The 17,828-nt window shown below is 50.9% G+C and overlaps 2 protein-coding genes and 2 non-coding genes across 4 annotated transcripts; 1 reads left to right on the forward strand and 3 right to left on the reverse strand.

The window, feature by feature from the left end:
• Window positions 1-2,364: 2,364 nt before the first annotated feature.
• On the reverse strand, window positions 2,365-13,296 carry TCP1 (t-complex 1). The gene is made up of 12 exons (XM_055136453.1): window positions 13,082-13,296; window positions 12,275-12,360; window positions 11,891-12,019; window positions 10,958-11,055; window positions 9,958-10,068; window positions 9,509-9,690; window positions 8,547-8,673; window positions 4,549-4,724; window positions 3,935-4,058; window positions 3,441-3,633; window positions 3,176-3,339; window positions 2,365-2,660 (listed from the first exon to the last, which is right to left on the reverse strand). Exons 1-12 carry the CDS (start codon window positions 13,143-13,145, stop codon window positions 2,444-2,446), a joined length of 1,671 nt encoding a protein of 556 aa, XP_054992428.1. The 5' UTR covers window positions 13,146-13,296; the 3' UTR covers window positions 2,365-2,443.
• Window positions 3,752-3,882, reverse strand: LOC129404676 (small nucleolar RNA SNORA20). Its single transcript, XR_008630045.1, has one exon. It is a non-coding gene; the product is annotated as a small nucleolar RNA SNORA20 (small nucleolar RNA).
• LOC129404692 (small nucleolar RNA SNORA29) lies at window positions 10,159-10,298 on the reverse strand. The gene has a single exon (XR_008630061.1). It is a non-coding gene; the product is annotated as a small nucleolar RNA SNORA29 (small nucleolar RNA).
• Window positions 13,297-13,648: 352 nt separating the features above from the next.
• Window positions 13,649-16,825, forward strand: MRPL18 (mitochondrial ribosomal protein L18). The gene is made up of 4 exons (XM_055136454.1): window positions 13,649-14,128; window positions 14,308-14,494; window positions 15,217-15,448; window positions 16,506-16,825. The coding sequence occupies exons 1-4, from the start codon at window positions 14,077-14,079 to the stop codon at window positions 16,575-16,577; spliced, it is 543 nt and encodes a 180-aa protein (XP_054992429.1). The 5' UTR covers window positions 13,649-14,076; the 3' UTR covers window positions 16,578-16,825.
• Window positions 16,826-17,828: the final 1,003 nt, after the last annotated feature.

A 17,828-nucleotide genomic window follows, 5' to 3' on the forward strand; every position in this document is an offset into this window, starting at 1 on the left:
CACAATGTGTCAATATTTTGTTAATCAACCATTGGATATAATTAGGGCACAATACCCTGAAGTCAAAATTATTCACTATATGGATGATATTCCAATCACTGCTCCACCTCAAATAAATTTGCAGAAAGTTTATGAATCTATAACTTATGAACTAGAGTCATGGGATTTAAAAATTGCACAGGACAAAATTCAACATCAGGTTCCTTGGGAATTTTGGGGACAAATAATATGGGAGAGTAAAATTACACTTCAAAAGGTCCAAATTCGGAGAGATAAATTAAAAACTCTGAATGACTTTCCAAAACTATTAGGAAATATAAATTGGCTACAGCCTTCTTTGGGTATTCCAACTTATGCCCTACAAAATTTGTTTCAAACATTGGAAGGTGATCCCTCTTTAAATAGTCCAAGACAACTTAGCCCAGCAGCTGAAAAAAAATTTGAAATAGAATAATTAAAAATAGAAATAGAATAATTAGAAATAGAACAAATATCTCTAATAAAAAAGAATTTTTTTTAGAAACAGAATGAGGAATAAACAGAAATAGAATTAGAAATAATTGAGGAAATTGTTAATAAGGCTCAGCTGGATAGAATTGACTCTTCAGAAAGTTTAAATCTGACAGTGTTGCATACTTCATATTCTCCTACTGGGATTTTGGTATAAGGAACTAATATTGTGGAATGGAGTTTTTTACATAACAAGTCTAGTAAAACATTGGTTACTTATGTAAATAAAATATCTCAAATAATTTTCAAAGGAAGAAGAACTAGACAATTAATAGGGAGCGATCCTACTGAAATTATTGTACCACTGACTAGTGAGCAAATTCAAGAGCTATGGGAAATTGATGAAGATTGGCAAATTGCGGGGGCCGGAGCGTTATCACAGTGGGTAGGGCGTTCGCCTTGCACAAGGCCGACCCGGGTTCAATCCCCGGCATCCCATATGGTCCCCCGAGCACCGCCAGGAGTAATTCCTGAGTGCAGAGCCAGGAGTAACCCCTGAGCATCGCTGGGTGTGACCCAAAAAGCAAAAAAAAAAAAAAAGATTGGCAAATTGCTTGTACTAATTATCTGGGCAAAATTCATAACAACTTTCCAAAGCAAAAGATATTTCAATTTCTTAAATTTACTCATTGGATTTGGCCTAACATTATAAAAGCTGAACCTATTGAGTCTGCTGTTACATTCATGCTGTTACAAGCAAAGAAGGAAAGGCTGCTTATACTGATATGCAAAATAAGATTCTACAAATTCCACATAAATCAGTTCAGAAGAATGAATTGTTTGCAATTATTTCTTTTACAAAATTATTCCGAACCAATAAATATTGTAACGGACTCAGTATGCAGCTTGGACTGTCAATCATATATTTACTATTGCTTTGCCTTTGAGTGACTCTGAGCTTTTTTTTTTATTTTTTACAACACGCAGTAAAAATTTATTCATATTAATAACTCCATTTGTCATGGGGGTTGAGCTTTTTTTTTTAAATTATTTTTTTGCTTTTTAGGTCACACCTGGCAATGCTGGTGTGACCAGGGGTTACTCCTGATCTGCACTTAGGAATCACCCCTGGAGGTGCTCAGGGGACCATATGGGATGCTGGGAATCGAACCTAGGTCAGCCACGTGCAAGGCAAACACCCTACCCACTGTGCTATTGCTCCAGCCCCTGAGCTTGTTTCTTGATTTAAAAATTTGCAGCGAGAGACCGTAAACATCCTTTATACATTGTTCATATGTGAACTCATATAGGTCTTCCTGGTCCCTTAGTTCAAGGCAATGATCGAGCTGATAAGTTGGTTGCTTTAGTAATAAATGCAGAAAAATCTCATACTTTGTCATTAAAATGCTCGTGCATTGAAAACCAAATATGCCCTTACTTGGAGGCAAGCTAAAGGCATTAAAGACACAGGTGTCCTCAGCGAGGACAGTGACGGGCGGGTGAGAGGGCCAGAGGGTGAGCGGCACGGTTGGAGGGGTTCCTTCCTGCCTTCCGTGTGAGGGGTGTGTGGGGAGACAGTAGTCGGGGCTGGATCCCTTTGTGCAGGGCCAGAAGGATCTCGTGTGCTTCCCCCTCAGGTGAACATGCAAGGCAAGGAGTGATTGCCTTGGGCCACCCCCTGGGTGCATCTGGCTGTTGGATTCCGGTCACCCTGCTGTACACTCTGGAGCGCACGGGGGGGCTCATTGAAGGGTCAACACCCTGTGCATCGGGGGCGGGTTGGGAATAGCCATGTGTGTTCAGAGAGGCTGAGCCCCCGCACGGCACTGAGTCAGCGTGCACTTCTGCTCTGAACCTCTCAGAACCGGGTGAGGATGGACACCCCCCCCCCCCCAAGTCAAGAACCAAGGCCTGTCAGCTTGTTGTCCTTTTAATGTGTAACACGCAAGGTACGGGACAGGGGTGTCTAATATGGTCATAAATAAAAGTGGGCTTAGTCATCAAGGGCGCCCGAGTGGACGGCATCTTCGTAACCTCCATGCTTATCCTCTTTGCTTTCTGGGTGTAATTTAATCAGATCATCAATCCGAAGAATGGTAATAGCAGCTTCTGTTGCAAACTTCAAACTCTTTATCTTAACTATGGTTGGTTCAAACACACCGGCTTGCTTGTTGTCACGAGGCTTACCATTGACCAAATCAAGACCAATCCTGTATTTAGGGTAAACAGAACACCAGGGAAAGAGGAATAAGCAAGTAGCTCTTTCTCCGCATGTCTTTCAAAATTCACTTGGGAAATGATGGGACAGACAATAAACTTCTGAAGTAGCTGTTTAGGAGAAAGTTGGCACTGGAAATATTGTAGAAAGGACTAGAAAATAATTTCTAAACATAACTGAACAACGGCAGCAACAGGGTTGCTCGCCTCACTGCATCCCCCAAAACAAGAGCCAGTGGAGACATGTGTAGGGCTCTGGAAACAGGTCAATGTACCAGTTTCTGTCTCCAAAATCTTAGAGACCTCCACTCCACACCTACATCACAATAGAAAAACAAGGCCAACTTGTATGTGAAAAACCACGTAAAGGACATGGATCCCCATAAGTAAATCTCCCTGGAACCATCCTCAGGTGACAAGCAGGGAGAGGAGAGACGAGTTGCTCCCTCAGGCACCCAAAGCAAGCTACAACACACTGGCCAGGATGAGGCAGGTAGGACATGCTCACCATTTCAGGTTTTTGCGCTCTGGGTTGACTTGGGCCTCATTATGGAAGGCTCTCAGCTTTGCAACTAGATCTGTAGAATCTTGAGCTGCGTTGACCGCCAAAGTGTTTGGAATAACTAGAAGAGATCTCGCAAATTCTGCGATAGCTAGTTGTTCCCGAGATCCCTAAAAACAAGACAATGTTCTTAGGAAGAGAAAGGCTGTGCCCCTAGCCAAGGATGGGGCCCCCGAGCCGTGTGCGGAGTGCTGCCCGCCCCTGTCCGTACCATGCTGGTGGCGTAGTTCTCCAGGTAGATGGACAGGGCGGCTTCCACCGCGCCCCCACCAGGAACCACAGACTTGGACTCCAGCACTCTCTTCACCACACACAGCGCGTCATGTAAGGAGCGCTCCATCTCGTCACACATGAAATCGTTCGCCCCACGTAGGATAATGGATGCCGAGGAACGAGCCTTAGTGCTGCAGAAAAGGTAAGGTTCCGTTACTCCTCTCCCCAACCCAGGATCACAACTGGAAGCCCCCTCGGTGCCCGGCCTAAACCTCGCCGCCACAGGACGCTCAACAGGCTATATATGAGCAATGTCGAGACCATGCACCGGGGATGGAAACAGACACTGCACCCCCATTTACAAAAGTCTCCTGTCACTATATCCCACGCGTATAACTGCTCAGATCACTGCCAGAGCAGAGCAGCAAATCAATGGGAAGAGCCTCGAGTTCCTTGGCAGGAAGCCGTGTAGCTTTTTTCAAGTAGCCTTACTTCTTGATCAAGATCAGCTCGTCGTCACAGATTCTCTCCTGTACCACCTCTTCCGCTTGTCCCAACATGGAAGATTCAAAAGTTTCTTCACCTTCCAAATTGGCCAAGGTTGACAGAATCACCGCTAGTAATATAATGGAAAAACTTATAAGCATTTTCCTCCCATCAACATTTTCATATCTGAGAGTCCTGTATGAATGATTTAAGGTTCAGAGTTCAGTGTTAGGCCCGCAAATATAGCTGAGAGTGGGATGCAATCACTGCTGCATCCTATACATCTCCATGTTTCAGGAAGCAGGAGGGGCGCCACGCCAGCCATGCTGTGAAAGTGGAGACTGCTGACTGACCTCTCCACCCAGTCAGACCGTGCAGGTCTAACACGATGTGACCCTCCACTCTGCTAGCTCTCCGGTGGGTAACCCGGGGTAACGGGAGCACCCACCTAGGACATCCACACTGCCATGAGAGGGTCTCATTACAAAAAGGGAAAGAAAAAGGGCGAAACTGCTCAATGGGTTGGTGTGTCTGGGTCCATCCTGTTCCCCATGTCCCAGGGCACTGCTGCACGTGCGCCCGACAGGGTTCATGTTCACGGGCGTTGGGGGAAGTCCTACCTCCAGACGCTTTAGCGATACGTTTCAGGTCCCTTTTCAAGACTCTCCTGACTGCCATGGAGCCAGACTCCACAAAATACTTCAGACACATGTCATCAATGCCACCAGTGGTGAGGATGACATTGGCCCCCGTTGCCAGGATCTTCTGAATTCGCTCCTTGGTAATATCTGATTCTCTGTGGAGAGAAAAGAATTCGAGAAACAACACAAAGTTAGACTGGGTTTTTATACTACTCCTCTAAGTTTTATATCCCCCCCATATTTAAAACAATTTTTTTTTTGGCCTTTTGGGTCACACCTGACAATACTCAGAAATTACTCCTGGCTATGTTCAGGGACCATACGGGATGCTGGAGATCAACCCTTGTTGGCTGTGTGAAAGGTAAATGTCCCCCCCTCTGCCGTATTATTGCTGAGTCCCAAATAAGTAGTTAATAACCATGATTTTGTAAAATTACTGGGAACCTTGGGTAATTAAAAATTTCTAGCTCTTCCACCCTCCAATCCGAAGTAGGAGTCAGTGAGTGCAGGAAGCAGTGAAACAGTTTTTTGGGGGGAGGGTCACATCCAGTGGTGTTCAGGGGTTACTCTTGGCAACACTCAGAGGGAACACATGGGATGCTGGGGATCGAAACCTCACCATCCATGTGCACGGCCCACACCCTAGCCGCATACAACTGCTCGAGACAGCCTTTTATATTGAAGGCAGTGGCAGAGGTATGTGGAATGCCTGAAGTCTGGCTTCCTTAGAGGGCCCAGAGGTTCAAGTGCAGGGCGGAACAGGAAACCAAGTTAGACTGGAAGCAAGTTTCCTTTCCCCCCCTTTTGTTTCTGGGCTAGACCCAGCACTGCTGAGGGTCAAGGGGGCCACAAAGTGTTAAGGACTAATCAGGGCAGAAATAATGTGACCTGGCGTCTGCTAGCTGGCACTCATTTTTCTTTTTATGATGCCTCACCTCAAACCCAGGGCTTCACATTTGTGCGGTGACTGCTGAACCACTGTCATATAGTGCTCGGGTCACTCTTGGTAGGGGGCTTATCTTTTAAATCTGCACGCTAGAGCATGCCCCTGGCCATTGAGAGATTCAAGTGAAAGGAACTGCTCACGATGCCAACGCAGATACTGGGAAGGAGAGAAGGAAGCAACGACCGGAACGAGAATGTCTGCTGAGAGGCCGGCGGCTGACGGATTGTGTCCAAACTAAAGGTTTGGCTAGCTTCAAGTTAGCCTGCCCTCTGGTATAAAGAGCAGGCTAGGGGAAGAGGAAGAAAGCTTTCCATCCAACAAAATGACTCTGGGCCCTGTTTCATGTCGAGGCTACAGGAAGCAAACATGCAGTTCAGAAGCCATGAGAAGACACAGTCTTGGGAACAGGGGGGTGGAGAACTAAAGCCGTTTCACTTCCCACCCAGACTTTCTCACGCCAGCTTCGGGAACATGTTTGCTAACACGGTTACCACACCGGGCCACAAGGCCACTGCAGGACCCTCGCCGGCCTCTATCCAGCGTCTCCCCCAGACCCTACTCGCTTGAGCATCTCCAGCTTGTCACTGTTCCACACTTCATAGACCCTCTTTTCTCTCTGAACCACAGAGGAGAACGGCCTTTGTCCTTCTCCCTGACCTACTGCCCTTCACTTGATCCCTCCCATTTCATCCAGGCTGTCACAGCAACTAAGAGCTTAATCTTTTTCTTAGTTCTACAACAAGCCACTGTCATACGTACCAGAGCTCCTTTCTCCACTCACCTGTTACTGGACAGAGCCTTTTAGAGGAAAATGGTCATCTTGACCATCAGAGCCCACACTTTAGGGAGCGGGGAGATAGGATAGCAGACAAGGCACCTGTTTTTTTTGGCTTTTTGGGTCACACTGGGTTATGCTCAAAGGTTACTCCTGGCTCTGCACTCAGGAATTACTCCTGGCGGTGCTTGGGGGACCATATGGGATGCGAACCCGGGTTGGCCGTGTGCAAGGCAAACGCCCTACCAGCTGTACTATTGCTCCAGCCCCAAGACACCTACCTGCTTTGCACACACCCAACCCGGGTTCGATTCCCGGCATCCCATATGGTTCCCCAAGCCCATCAGGAGTAATTCCTGAGTGCAAAGTGTGGCTCTAAAACAAAAAAAGGGGAATTAGAGGTATTTCCTAGCTCTCTGCATGAGTTAAGAGGGGTACCTCGCATCACTAAAATTACAAGAGCAAATGGGCGAGTATTGTAAGATCAGTTTTTTAGGTGTATAGATTGTCACTATCACTGTCATCCCGTTGCTCATCGATTTGTTTGAGTGGGCACCAGTAACGTCTCTGATTGTGAGACTTATTGTTACTGTTTTTGGCATATCCATATCCATATCCACGGGTAGCTTGCCAGGCTCTGCCATGCGGGCAGGATGTTCTCGGTAGTTTGTGGGTTCTCCGAGAGGGGCGGAGGAATCGAACACGGGTTGGCCCCGAGAAAGGCAAACACCCTACCATTGTGCTATCGCTCTAGCGCATGGACTGTAAGACACTTCTCTTTTTTCTTTTTGGGTCACACCCAATGATGCTCAGGGCTCATGAACTCAGGAATTACTCCTAGCGGTGCTCGGGGGACCATATGAGATGCTAGGAATCGAACCCAGGTCGGCTGCGTGCAAGGCAAACGCCCTACCCACTGTGCTATCGCTCCAGCCCCAGGACTGTAAGATACTTAAACTGCATAGTGTATCAGTTCTACAAGTATGTGCGGAGTTAAGAAAGCACAGTTGGGAGTCTCTACCACAGAGGCAGTGAAGCTACAGAAAGAAGCAATCTGACAGAGAACAAGATGGTAGATGCCACCGTCAGAGACAGAGGCAGGGTACAACACCCCTACCCCCCCACAGAGGGAGCAGTCAAAGGCCCGATCAAAGGCCCCGGAAAGGATGATGGCAGTGACCTGGTCAATTTCCTGCCCTGGCCACACAGAAATGGGAGTCCAGTAAATCACGAGGGAGACCAAACTGGAGGTAGTACAGTGGGTAAGGCCCTTGGCCTTGCATGCCAACCTGGGTTTCATCCCCAGAACCACCTACGGTCCCCTGAGCCCCGTTGGCTGGGGCTCTCGATTAACCCAGGAACATGAGACAGAGACAGCACACAAGGTAAGGCACTTGCTGTCCCTGTGTCTGATTCAGGCTCGAATGCTTGGCACCACATGTGGTCCCGAGCACTGTGAGGAGTGAGCACTAAACACAGTTGGGAGTGGCCCCCAAACAAAAAACGTAAAACCAGCGGGGCAACAAGATCTGGAGGGCTGACGAGACGCCCTGCATGTGGCAGGCCCAGATTCGATCCCTGGCACACAGTCCCAGAGCACCTTCAGGAACATCCCCTGCTCAGTGCGCTGGGATAAGCTGCCTCCCCCATCCCCAACGTTCCTGCCTTAGGAGAGAAGCAAGCCTGAAGCCAAATGTGGAAAGAAATGAAGAGTAGGATTAGTTGCCCAAGACAGCTAAAACTCAGCAAAGGAAAGTTGAGGGCAAAGACAGCAGACAGACTGGGTAGGTTGGCCAGAGAAAATGGCTGTGGTGGGAGGAAATCACATACCCTGTGGCTGTTCTTTGTCACCTATGCTAAGAAAAAGATGATTGACAAACAGCCCTTTCAGGGGCCAGAGCCATAGTATATCAGGTAGGGCTTTGCCTTGCATGCAGCCCACATGGTCCCCCCAGCACTGCCAGGAGTAATTCCTGAGTGCTGAGCCAGGAATAAGCCCTGAGCATCTCTGGGTGTGATTCAAAAAGCAAAAACAAAAACAATAAAACCCCAGCCCTTTCAATAGCTGGAGCAGGGCCAGAGAGAATAGTCTAGCAGGAAGGGCATTTGCTTGCATATACACTGAACTCGGGTTCAACCCCAGCATTGCCTAAGTTCCGAGCCGCGCCAGGAGTGATCCTTGAGCAGAGCCAGCAGGAAGCCTCGAGTGGCCCAAACACAGGCACCCCCAGAGTCCCAGTGCAACTGTCAACATACCTCTGTCTAATCTGGTCCAATTTCTCAGGGTCTGAAATAACCACCTGCACTCCAAGCTTCATCTTTGTTTTTTGCAGACTGAAGTCGAGGCAAGCGATTTTTGCATTGACTATTCTCTTGGGCATACCTAGAATTGAAGAATAGACCGTCAGAGTCCTTTACAGTATTCAGAACAATGCAGTGTCTCATTAAATGCTTACATCTATTATATATGTCAATCTTTACTACATAAAGTAACTTGAAACATTACGTACCATTTAAACAGGCAAATTTTATTTTTTTTGGAGGCAGAGGTGGCAAAACTGGTAGTACTTCGGCTGGGGGGCGGTCATCCCAGCAGTGCTCAGGGAAACTGCCCAGCGGCAGGAACTGAAATCAGCTGCACACACGCCAAGTACCTTAATCCCTGCATTATTTCTCCAGCCCACAAATTTTGACTGCAATTATCTTGACAGTAAAAAATTTCAGTGCTGGGGAAGTAGTTTGCAGGCACATGACTCACACCTCCATCTGGGCCTTGATCTGCACCTTCCCTCCAGCCTCCAGGCCTGATGCAGCCCCACATCCTCCCTCCCCCCACCCCCCACCTGAGGCTGCACTCTTCCATCACCCACACCCACACCCACAGCATGGCATCTCTCCTCTGACCTCCAGGCGAGATTGGGGGCAGCGCTGGCAAGAACAGCTGGACTCACTGAATACTACTTGGCTGATGTAACCCTCCACACCCAGAGAAGCAACACATTTTTTTTTTTTAGTCTTAAAATGCGTGCAATTTGTTCTATTTTTCCTTTTACAGAAACTGACCACAGCATGCAGATTTCCTTTTCTCAAGATTCTCTGCTCACCAGCAGCTAATCGTACATTTGAGGTAATTAACATGAAGATAAACTGTACGCAGGTCACAGACGGCAAATTCCAATGGAAGTCCTTTGATTTTTTGGGCCAATCTGGAGCCTTACCTTGGGATCCTACCACACAGTTGAGCGCGTAGCCATTGATGAGCAAACTCTCGCTCTGACTTCTTCCGTGGGCTTTGAGGATATTCACAGAATTTACGGGATAGCGAGGCTGGCCTCTTACATCTGTGTATTTAACTGCAAGCACAGCATCTACCACCATATTGGCAAAGAAATCACCATTTCTAGGTCAATGGTTAAGAAGAACAGGTTTGGAATAAACAAAGGGCATGTAAGAGTTTGAATCCCGGCAGTCTGTGGAGTGCGGGGGGCTAGTTTATCAGTTTATCACCGTCTGCCTCTCATTAGTCACAGTCTTATGGCTCCTTCCCCACCAAAATGCAAGGGCAACCATTTGAAACACTGCATCCCCTAGTACCCTCCTCACCCCACATAATCAGACCCAGTATTTTAACAAAGCCTACGCTTCACTGGAATAAAACAAAGGATACATCCCAATGATTTTGGAAGACATTGAGGTCTTAGCCGCATTGATCAGGCAATCTCTTCCAAGCTCATCCGTGTTAATAATCAGGTTTTCATTGATGTAACGCACCGCTTCCCTGTTTGAGTGTGGGGAAGAGTACACTTGAGACAGCTGCCCAGCCTCCCACGCAACGCTCTTTCCATCAAGTTCACCCGCCTCAGGCACCCGTTTTCTGTCCGGCCGTTTCATATAGAAGGAGGACACGGAGAAATCCTCCCCCTTCAGATCTCGGCAGCTTCACTCTATCCCACAAGCATAGCCACTAAAATCTATCAGTAGGAGAAAATGTGGCAGTCAAATGGGAAATACTTAAATGCCCACCCAAATGCAACTTCTGTTTGGGGGACACACCTGACAATGCCCAGGGGTTACTCAGGGCTCTGCACTCAAGAATTATTCCTGACAGTGCTCAGAGACCAAACCTGGGTCTATTGTGTGAAAGGCAAGCACCCTGTTATGCTACTGCTCCAGCCCCCAAACAGAATTTTCCTCAAAATGAAATTTAGGGGCTGGAGCAATAAATAGCACAGCAGGTAGGGCATTTGCCTTGCACGCGGCTGACCCGGGTCCGAATTCCAGCATCCCATCTGGTCCCCCGAGCACCGCCAGGAGTCATTCCTGAGTGCATGAGCCAGGAGTAATCCGAGCATCACTGGGTGTGACCCAAAAACAAAAAACAAAAAACAAACAAAAAAAAAATTAGTCAACCCAAACACTGGGGGCTGGAGAAAGCAACAGGTTGAGCACAGGGTCACCCCCAGACCACAGGGCTCCCTGAGCACCAGCAGGAGCAGCCCCCAAACAGTGCTGGGCTAGGGAGATATCACCAGCACTGTCCCTCCACCCCCAGCCCCTACCACCTCCTTCCAGCCTGCCTAGCCCAGCAGAGCACAGCTGGCAAGCACCCCTCCTGAAAAGAGAACATAAACAAGTGTTCACTTAAAATTCTCTTTGAAAACTCTTACTTGCAAGCCAGTCGATAGCCACTAATAACTGATGTGGGATGTATCTTCTGTTTGACTAGTTCATCTGCATTTTTCAGAAGTTCTGCTGCAATAATGACCTGTTAAGAAGCAATCATTACGGCTACTAACTTGACATTTCTGTATATACTATATAGAAGCAAAAATAACACCAATAGTTCAGGCTGATATGGCACCGTTGGTCCAATAGTTACTTATCTAGGTTCTTAAAAAAAAAAATCCTGGGGCTGGAGTGATAGCACAGCGGGTAGGGCGTTTGCCTTGCACGCGGCCAACCCGGGTTCGAATCCCAGCATCCCATATGGTCCCCTGAGCACCGCCAGGAGTAATTCCTGAGTGCATGAGCCAGGTGTGACCCAAAAAGAAAAAAAAAAAATCCTTTCAATAACTTCTGAATATTCAGAAATACTTTGTAGTTAAAATTATTTTTCTTTGGAAGTGACAATAATTTTATTAAAAAAAAACGACACAATCAATTTTCAGTATTTTTGAAGAGGCAGATTCTACTCTTTGCTTTAGCCCGGAAACATACACTTTCCCCCCACAAACCCAAGTGTCTCTTCACAGCTCCTGCTAGCTGACCTCCTGCTCTATGCCATGTTACCCCATTCACAAACTTTCTCCAAGCCAGGTAGGAGTACAAGACAGTGATGCCTGCGCTAAAATCAACAACAAAAACTGGACTTTTCCTCCTGCAATCAGAAAGGACAGTTGTTGAGATTCCTTAGTCTCACACACCACATAAAGGGCTGATCTTAATTCCTAAGGTCCTTGAACTGTACAAACTGGCCTTGGCAATCAGTTTTTAACACCCCGCCCCCAAGATGTAACTGACTTCCGACTTAGAAGTTGAAGACCTCCAGTGATTTCACTACTTTCGATTTTAGAAAAATGACTCTCCAGGCACCCACGCACCACTGAGGTCGTCCCATCTCCCACTTCCTTGTCCTGCAGATCCGCCAGCTCACATAGGACCTTGGCTGCAGGATGCTCCACCTCCAGTAACTTCAGAATGGTGGCCCCATCATTCGTGATGGTGACATCCTGAGAGGGGAAAACAAAGCACAGATCACCCCCAGACAAAACACCTGTCTTCCCTAAATGCACCACCTTCATCTTTAAGGGACTGCCCCCTCTCCCCACCCCCAACCCCTTAATTTACACATCATGGATTACAAAGTTGTTTGTGACAGGCATTCAATATTCCAACACTGCCCGATTCTGATAAAAACAAAACTGGCGAATACCAAATACTGAAGAACTAGTTTCTTACAGCAACAAACACATTGGTATACTTACCCCGATATCATCCACCAACATTTTATCCAAGCCAACTGGACCAAGGGAACTTTTGACGATATTGGCAATCGAAGCTGCTGCCATAACTGTCGATAAAGGAACAAAATTAGAAAGACGGGACTCCCAAGAAAGAGGATGTCTATTACTAAGGAGAAATCGGGAATCACAAACTATCTGCAAAGAGGTTGCCCAACGTTCACTTCACGTCTGATCAGCATGGAGTGTAGACCAAAGACGAGAAACCGGCCCTTAAATTCAAATTCCTCCGACCCTCCCTAATAGTACAGGTGTTACGGCCGGCCCAGGTTCGAGCCCTGGTGACACATACGGTCCGCTGCTAGGAGTGACTTGAGCATCGCTGGGTGTGACCCGCAAGCTGCAAATTCAGACTCGTGTTAGCGTTCACTGGGCACATCCCGCCAGAGCACAGGGGGTGGGGGGCCGAGGGCGCGGCCGTTACTGCAGGGGACAAGCACCGGGGCGCCAGTGGTCAGCCACCTAAAGCAGCGGCTGGCCGAGCGGCTTTGGAGAAGGGAAACTGATGCTGCTCCAGGCGCGATGGGCACAAAAGCGGCGCGGAGCCCCGGGCGGGACTCGGGGCGGGGCCGGCACGTGCTGCGCGGGCCGCTCCCGGTCTCCGGTCTCCAGGCCCGGCGAGCCCCGCGGGGGTTAGGGGCGTCCCCAACCTCCGGCCTGGGGCCCCCGGGCGGGGGAACGACGGCCGGCGCGCCAGGACGACGGGCCGGGCGCGGGCAGGCGGGCCGCGGGCCGCGCGCCGCCGCCGGGCAGGTCCCGGCCTCCCCGTACCGTTCTGGGAGCGGATGGCCTCCCCAGTGCTGCGGTCCCCGAACACGGACAGGGGCCCCTCCATCTTCGCGGCGGGCAACGCGGCGAGTGGCGCGCGGTCTGCGGGCCGGGCGGCGGCGGTAGCGGCGGCGGCGTGGACTGGGCCCGAGCAAGGCCGCGAGTGCTGCCGGGAAGCTCCACTCTCGCCCGCCGCTCCCCTGCAGGCCGCGGGGCAGGGCGGGAAGGAACGGGGCTGAGGGCGGGGCCGCGCTCCGGAAGCCGGGGGGCGGGCTTAGTCTTTCCTCCACTCAGAGAGCGCGCCAGAAGGGCGCCAAGGTCGGAGAGCGGAAGTTAGAGTCTCGGCGCAGCGGAAGTGGGGGACGTTTCGCCGAGGCGGCGCGACTGGGGCAGCTGCGCCTGCGCGATACACATTCTAGAGCCTTCTAGAAAAGGCGGCGGGTAGGGCGGAAGTGGAAGTTGTGGTGCGTGGTGGTTCCTCCACCTTGTCTCCCGTGAATGGAGCAGCTCGCACAGAGGGAAGGTGGCCAGTTGTCGATGTCGGGCTCACTGTATGGGCTTAAGGGGGCTGAATCAGGGCGAGAGAGGCAATGTGGCTTGAACCACTGCCGCCCCAGTTCTTCCCCGTGCTCAACAAAGAGGTGGGAGGAGACCCGACAATGACGGAGAGGAGCAGCCCCTAACGCGGACTAACGTGACGCCGGGCCGGCCCTAGTGCTAGACCACGCCTCCAGGCAACATCGCTGTGAGGCGATTGGCTCGTTCCAGCGGCGCAGTGCACCCCGGGCTGCGCGATGATTGGAGGAGCGGCGATGACAGACGGCCTAGTCGGCCACTCAGCGGCGAGGTCCGCCGTTTCCGGGTCGAGGCTCTTGTGTTCTCCGCGCGTCTAGGGCTCTCCCCGGAACCAATATGGCTGCGCCCAGCGAGCCGGGGCGCTGCTGGTGAGGGCAGGAGGCGAGGCTCCTCCACGTCCTTGCCCTGCACCCGCCTCGGCGATGGCGCTCCGGGCGCGGCTCTGGGAGTTGCTGCCACTTTGCAGGAGCCCCGGTAATTAGCCTTGCTCCGACGTTTTGTGTCGTGTCCTCCTTGGCGCGTCCCGAGCGCGGTGACAGCGGTCGCCTGGTGACGCCCCGGCAGTTAGCGCGGTCCGGAGCGCAGAGCTCGGCGCGGGCGAGGCGGGGACGGTGTCGGGATGTGCTGAAGGTCCCCGTGTTTTGCATCCCCAGGGCGCGGGGGCGCAGCGCTGGCCTCCAGCGCCAGGCCGGCGGCGAAGCCTGCAGTGGACCCTCAGGAGAACGAAGCCGTGGCCCCCGCGTTCACCAACCGGAACCCCCGGAATCTGGAGCTCTTAGCCGTGGCTCGGAAAGAGCGGGGCTGGGGGACCGTGTGGCCGTCCCGCGAGTTCTGGCACAGGTACTGGACGCCTCCCGGCCCGGGGCTGTGCTGCTGGGGCCACCCCTGACATGGTCGCAGCATCCGCGGGGGCCCCGGGTCTGCACCCCAGCCCTGCTGGACGCCGTACGCAGGGAATGTGCCTGCGCCCCTGTTCTTCTCGGGTCTTCCAGCCTAGTCTCCTGAAAGGTTTTTCCAGTGTGTCTCATCATACATTTCTTGGGATTTGTTAACAATAAGTGGTGTGTGTAACTGTTGGGTCCGGGTCGCGTGAAAGCTTCCTAAGCCAGAGTGGGGAACGAGGAGAGGGACTAGTCGGAGGCCTCGGCCCTCCAGATTGTCGCTGTTGGTTCCCCCAACAGCAGGGGCTGCGGGGGAGAGACCCTGAAGAGCCAAGGGGGGTGGAGAGCGGGAGGGTGCTGTGGGTCCCCCACTAGCTGCTGCTCCAAAGGCCCCTGGACAGACGGAGGGGACCCAGACCACAGGCCAGTAAGACCAATCTTGGTGGAGGACTCAGCTAGGATTCAGGGGTCGCTGGCTTTGTGCAGTCAAGTGAGCTACACCCCCACTTTGTAAACCGAAGCATTTATACTGTTTTCCCTGCATTGAGCAGGTTGAGCGTTTGAGCCCGAATGGCCTGTTTATTTTGTTTCAGTGTGGAGCAGAGGAGAATTTTCCGTGGGAAACCCGGCCCTGCCTTTCCGCCTCCAGGCCGGGGGCTTGGATTTCGTTCTCTCCCGCAGGCTGCGTGTGGTGAGAACTCAGCATCATGTAGAAGCGCTGGTTGAGCATCGCAGTGGCCAGGTGGTGGTGTCGGCCTCCACCCGAGAGTGGGCGATCAAGAAGCACCTGTATAGCACTAGGAACGTGGTGGCTTGTGAGAGCGTGGGCCGCGTGCTGGCGGGGCGCTGCCTAGAGGCAGGCATCAACTTCATGGTCTACCAGCCCACGCCGTGGGAGAGAGCGTCACACTCGGTGAGTGTTTCCACGTGCCTGGTCACCTGTCTCTGTGTTTCTTCTTCTTTTTTTTTTTTTTTTTTTGGCTTTTTGGGTCACTCCCAGCAATGCTCAGGGGTTGCTCTTGGTTCCACTCCAGGAATTACTCCTGGCAGTGCTTGGAGGACCATACAGGATGCCGGAGATCGAACCCGGCTCAGCCGCATGCAAGGCAAATGCCCTACCCGCTGTACCATCACTCCAGCCCCCCGCCCCATCTCTGTATTTCTTGATGTTAGGTACAGAAAGTAGTTCTGTTTGTCCTGTGCTTCCCATGTGGAGGTCCTGTGGGGCGTACCTCAGGGTCAGGACTAAGTTCTGCATCTTTCATGACCAGAGGCTGGCTTGCCTGGAGCCAGTATGGTGGGAGCACTGTTTCTAGAGACCTGACGACCACTCCCCTTCCCTGTTCGGATTTTATTTTATTTATTTATTTTTTTCTTTTTGGGTCACACCCAGCAATGCTCAGGGGTTACTTCTGGCTTTGCACTCAGGAATTACTCCTGGTAGTGCTTGGGGGACCATATGGGATGCTGAGGATCGAACCTGGGTCGGCCGCGTGCAAGGCAAACGCCCTACCCGCTGTGCTATCGCTCCGGCCCCACCTGTTCAGATTTTAACATCTTCAGCGCTGTGCCTCTGCTTTGGTGTGTCTCCGGCCGTGGCCCCCTCCGGCCTGGTTTTCTTCCTGTGGTCCTGCATTACTGCTTTCTCGCCTGGCAGGGGGCCCGGATGGCCTCCGGTTGAGAAATGCTGCACTCCTTCTATTCGTTCACCTTCGGAGGGGCCAGGGAGATGGCGCCCAGGGCTGGAGTGCACGCTTTGCGCAGCCGTCAAATGTCTCCCCGGCCCTGGGCCGGGAGGAACCCCTGAACTCCGCTGCGCAGGGCTGTGTGCATTCCAGGTCCATCACTTTCTGAAAAAGTCTCAGAAGTTAGAGGCAGAACATCTTATTTTTCCATTCCTTAGGAAGTACACTTATTATCTGTTCACTTGTACTGACTCAATCCTTTCCTTTCCTGATCTTCTGAACCAGTTGAAACGACTCCAGGATGCCATGACGGAAGGCGGCGTGGTGCTGAAGGAGCCCCGGAGGATCTATGAGTGACCCTACAGCAGGCCTGGGCACGAGTCAGTAGCACACAGCTGTAGCACCCCTCGGGCGAACATCTGTAGCAAGAGTCTAACCGTGGAATGTTATTTGTAATTAAGATTGTTTTTAATGTGTCTTTTTAATGATTCAGTTCTTCCCTCGTGCACATGATAAAATTATCCGAGGAAAAACTGTTGAAGTTTTAACTTCTGAAGCGCAAATAGAATGTTCAAAATAAGAATAAACGCTTATTATGAACTCTATTTCAGTGTCATGTGAGATTTTCTCTGCGTTTAGGTTTATGTGAAAGCACGCTCACTGTGCCTAGCTGTGACGAGGGCCGTGGAGACACACGAGCGGACCCAGGTTGTTGAAAGTAGTGTTTCTAAGGCACCTGGGCCGAGGGCCTGCTGGCAAGCATCGATCTTCAATGTTACGGCAAGATGGAAGTCCGAGCATTTCGGGAACATCGTTCTCCTGACTGCAGGGACGCCGGGTAGAGCTTGACTTACATTCTGCTGGCTGGCAGTTTCCCCTGAACACTTTGCTTGTGGAAAGGCAGTTTCCAGACAAAGCAGTTTTCTACTTAATTTTCTTCAGTATCTAGCTCGGCATTGGTTTCAATAAAAGGTAGCTCTATTCTGGGTGGTTTATTTTTATTTTTTAAAATTGTTTTTGCTTTTTGGGTCACACCGAGCGATGCACAGGGGTTACTCCTGGCTCTGCACTCAGGAATTACTCCTGGCAGTCCTTGGGGGACCATATAGGATGCTTGGAATTGAACTCGGGTTGGCTGCGTGCAAGGCAAATGCCCTACCCGCTGTGCTATCGCTCCAGTCCCTATTCTGGGTGTTTTAATTTTGAAATGTCAATATATAAATTCTAACCCATCCTAGTAATGTGGAGCTAGTAGGCAAATTCTGATTTGGTTCCTAGACCCTCCAAGGCAGAACCAGATTGGAAGGGAGATAGGGATGCTCACTGGGAACAGGTGGGAACACGGACTGAGTGGGGTCACGTCTGTGAGGGGATCAGGGTGGAGGTGAAGCCTCAAGTGCCTTCCCCTTCGTCTATAGCTAACACCTGGGCAGGTGGAAGCATGATGGTTCGCTCGCAGGAGTTGATTCCAGCAGCTTGGTGGGAACTTGTGGCTGTTCTAAGACAAATGTGAAGCGTTAAAACCTTAAGCAGTTGGGGCTGGAGCAATAGCACAGCGGGTAGGGCATTTGCCTTGCATGCAGCCAACCTGGGTTCTATTCCCAGCAT

Source organism: Sorex araneus, chromosome 4 (assembly GCF_027595985.1).
Source record: "Sorex araneus isolate mSorAra2 chromosome 4, mSorAra2.pri, whole genome shotgun sequence".
NCBI classification, from domain to species: domain Eukaryota; kingdom Metazoa; phylum Chordata; class Mammalia; order Eulipotyphla; family Soricidae; genus Sorex; species Sorex araneus.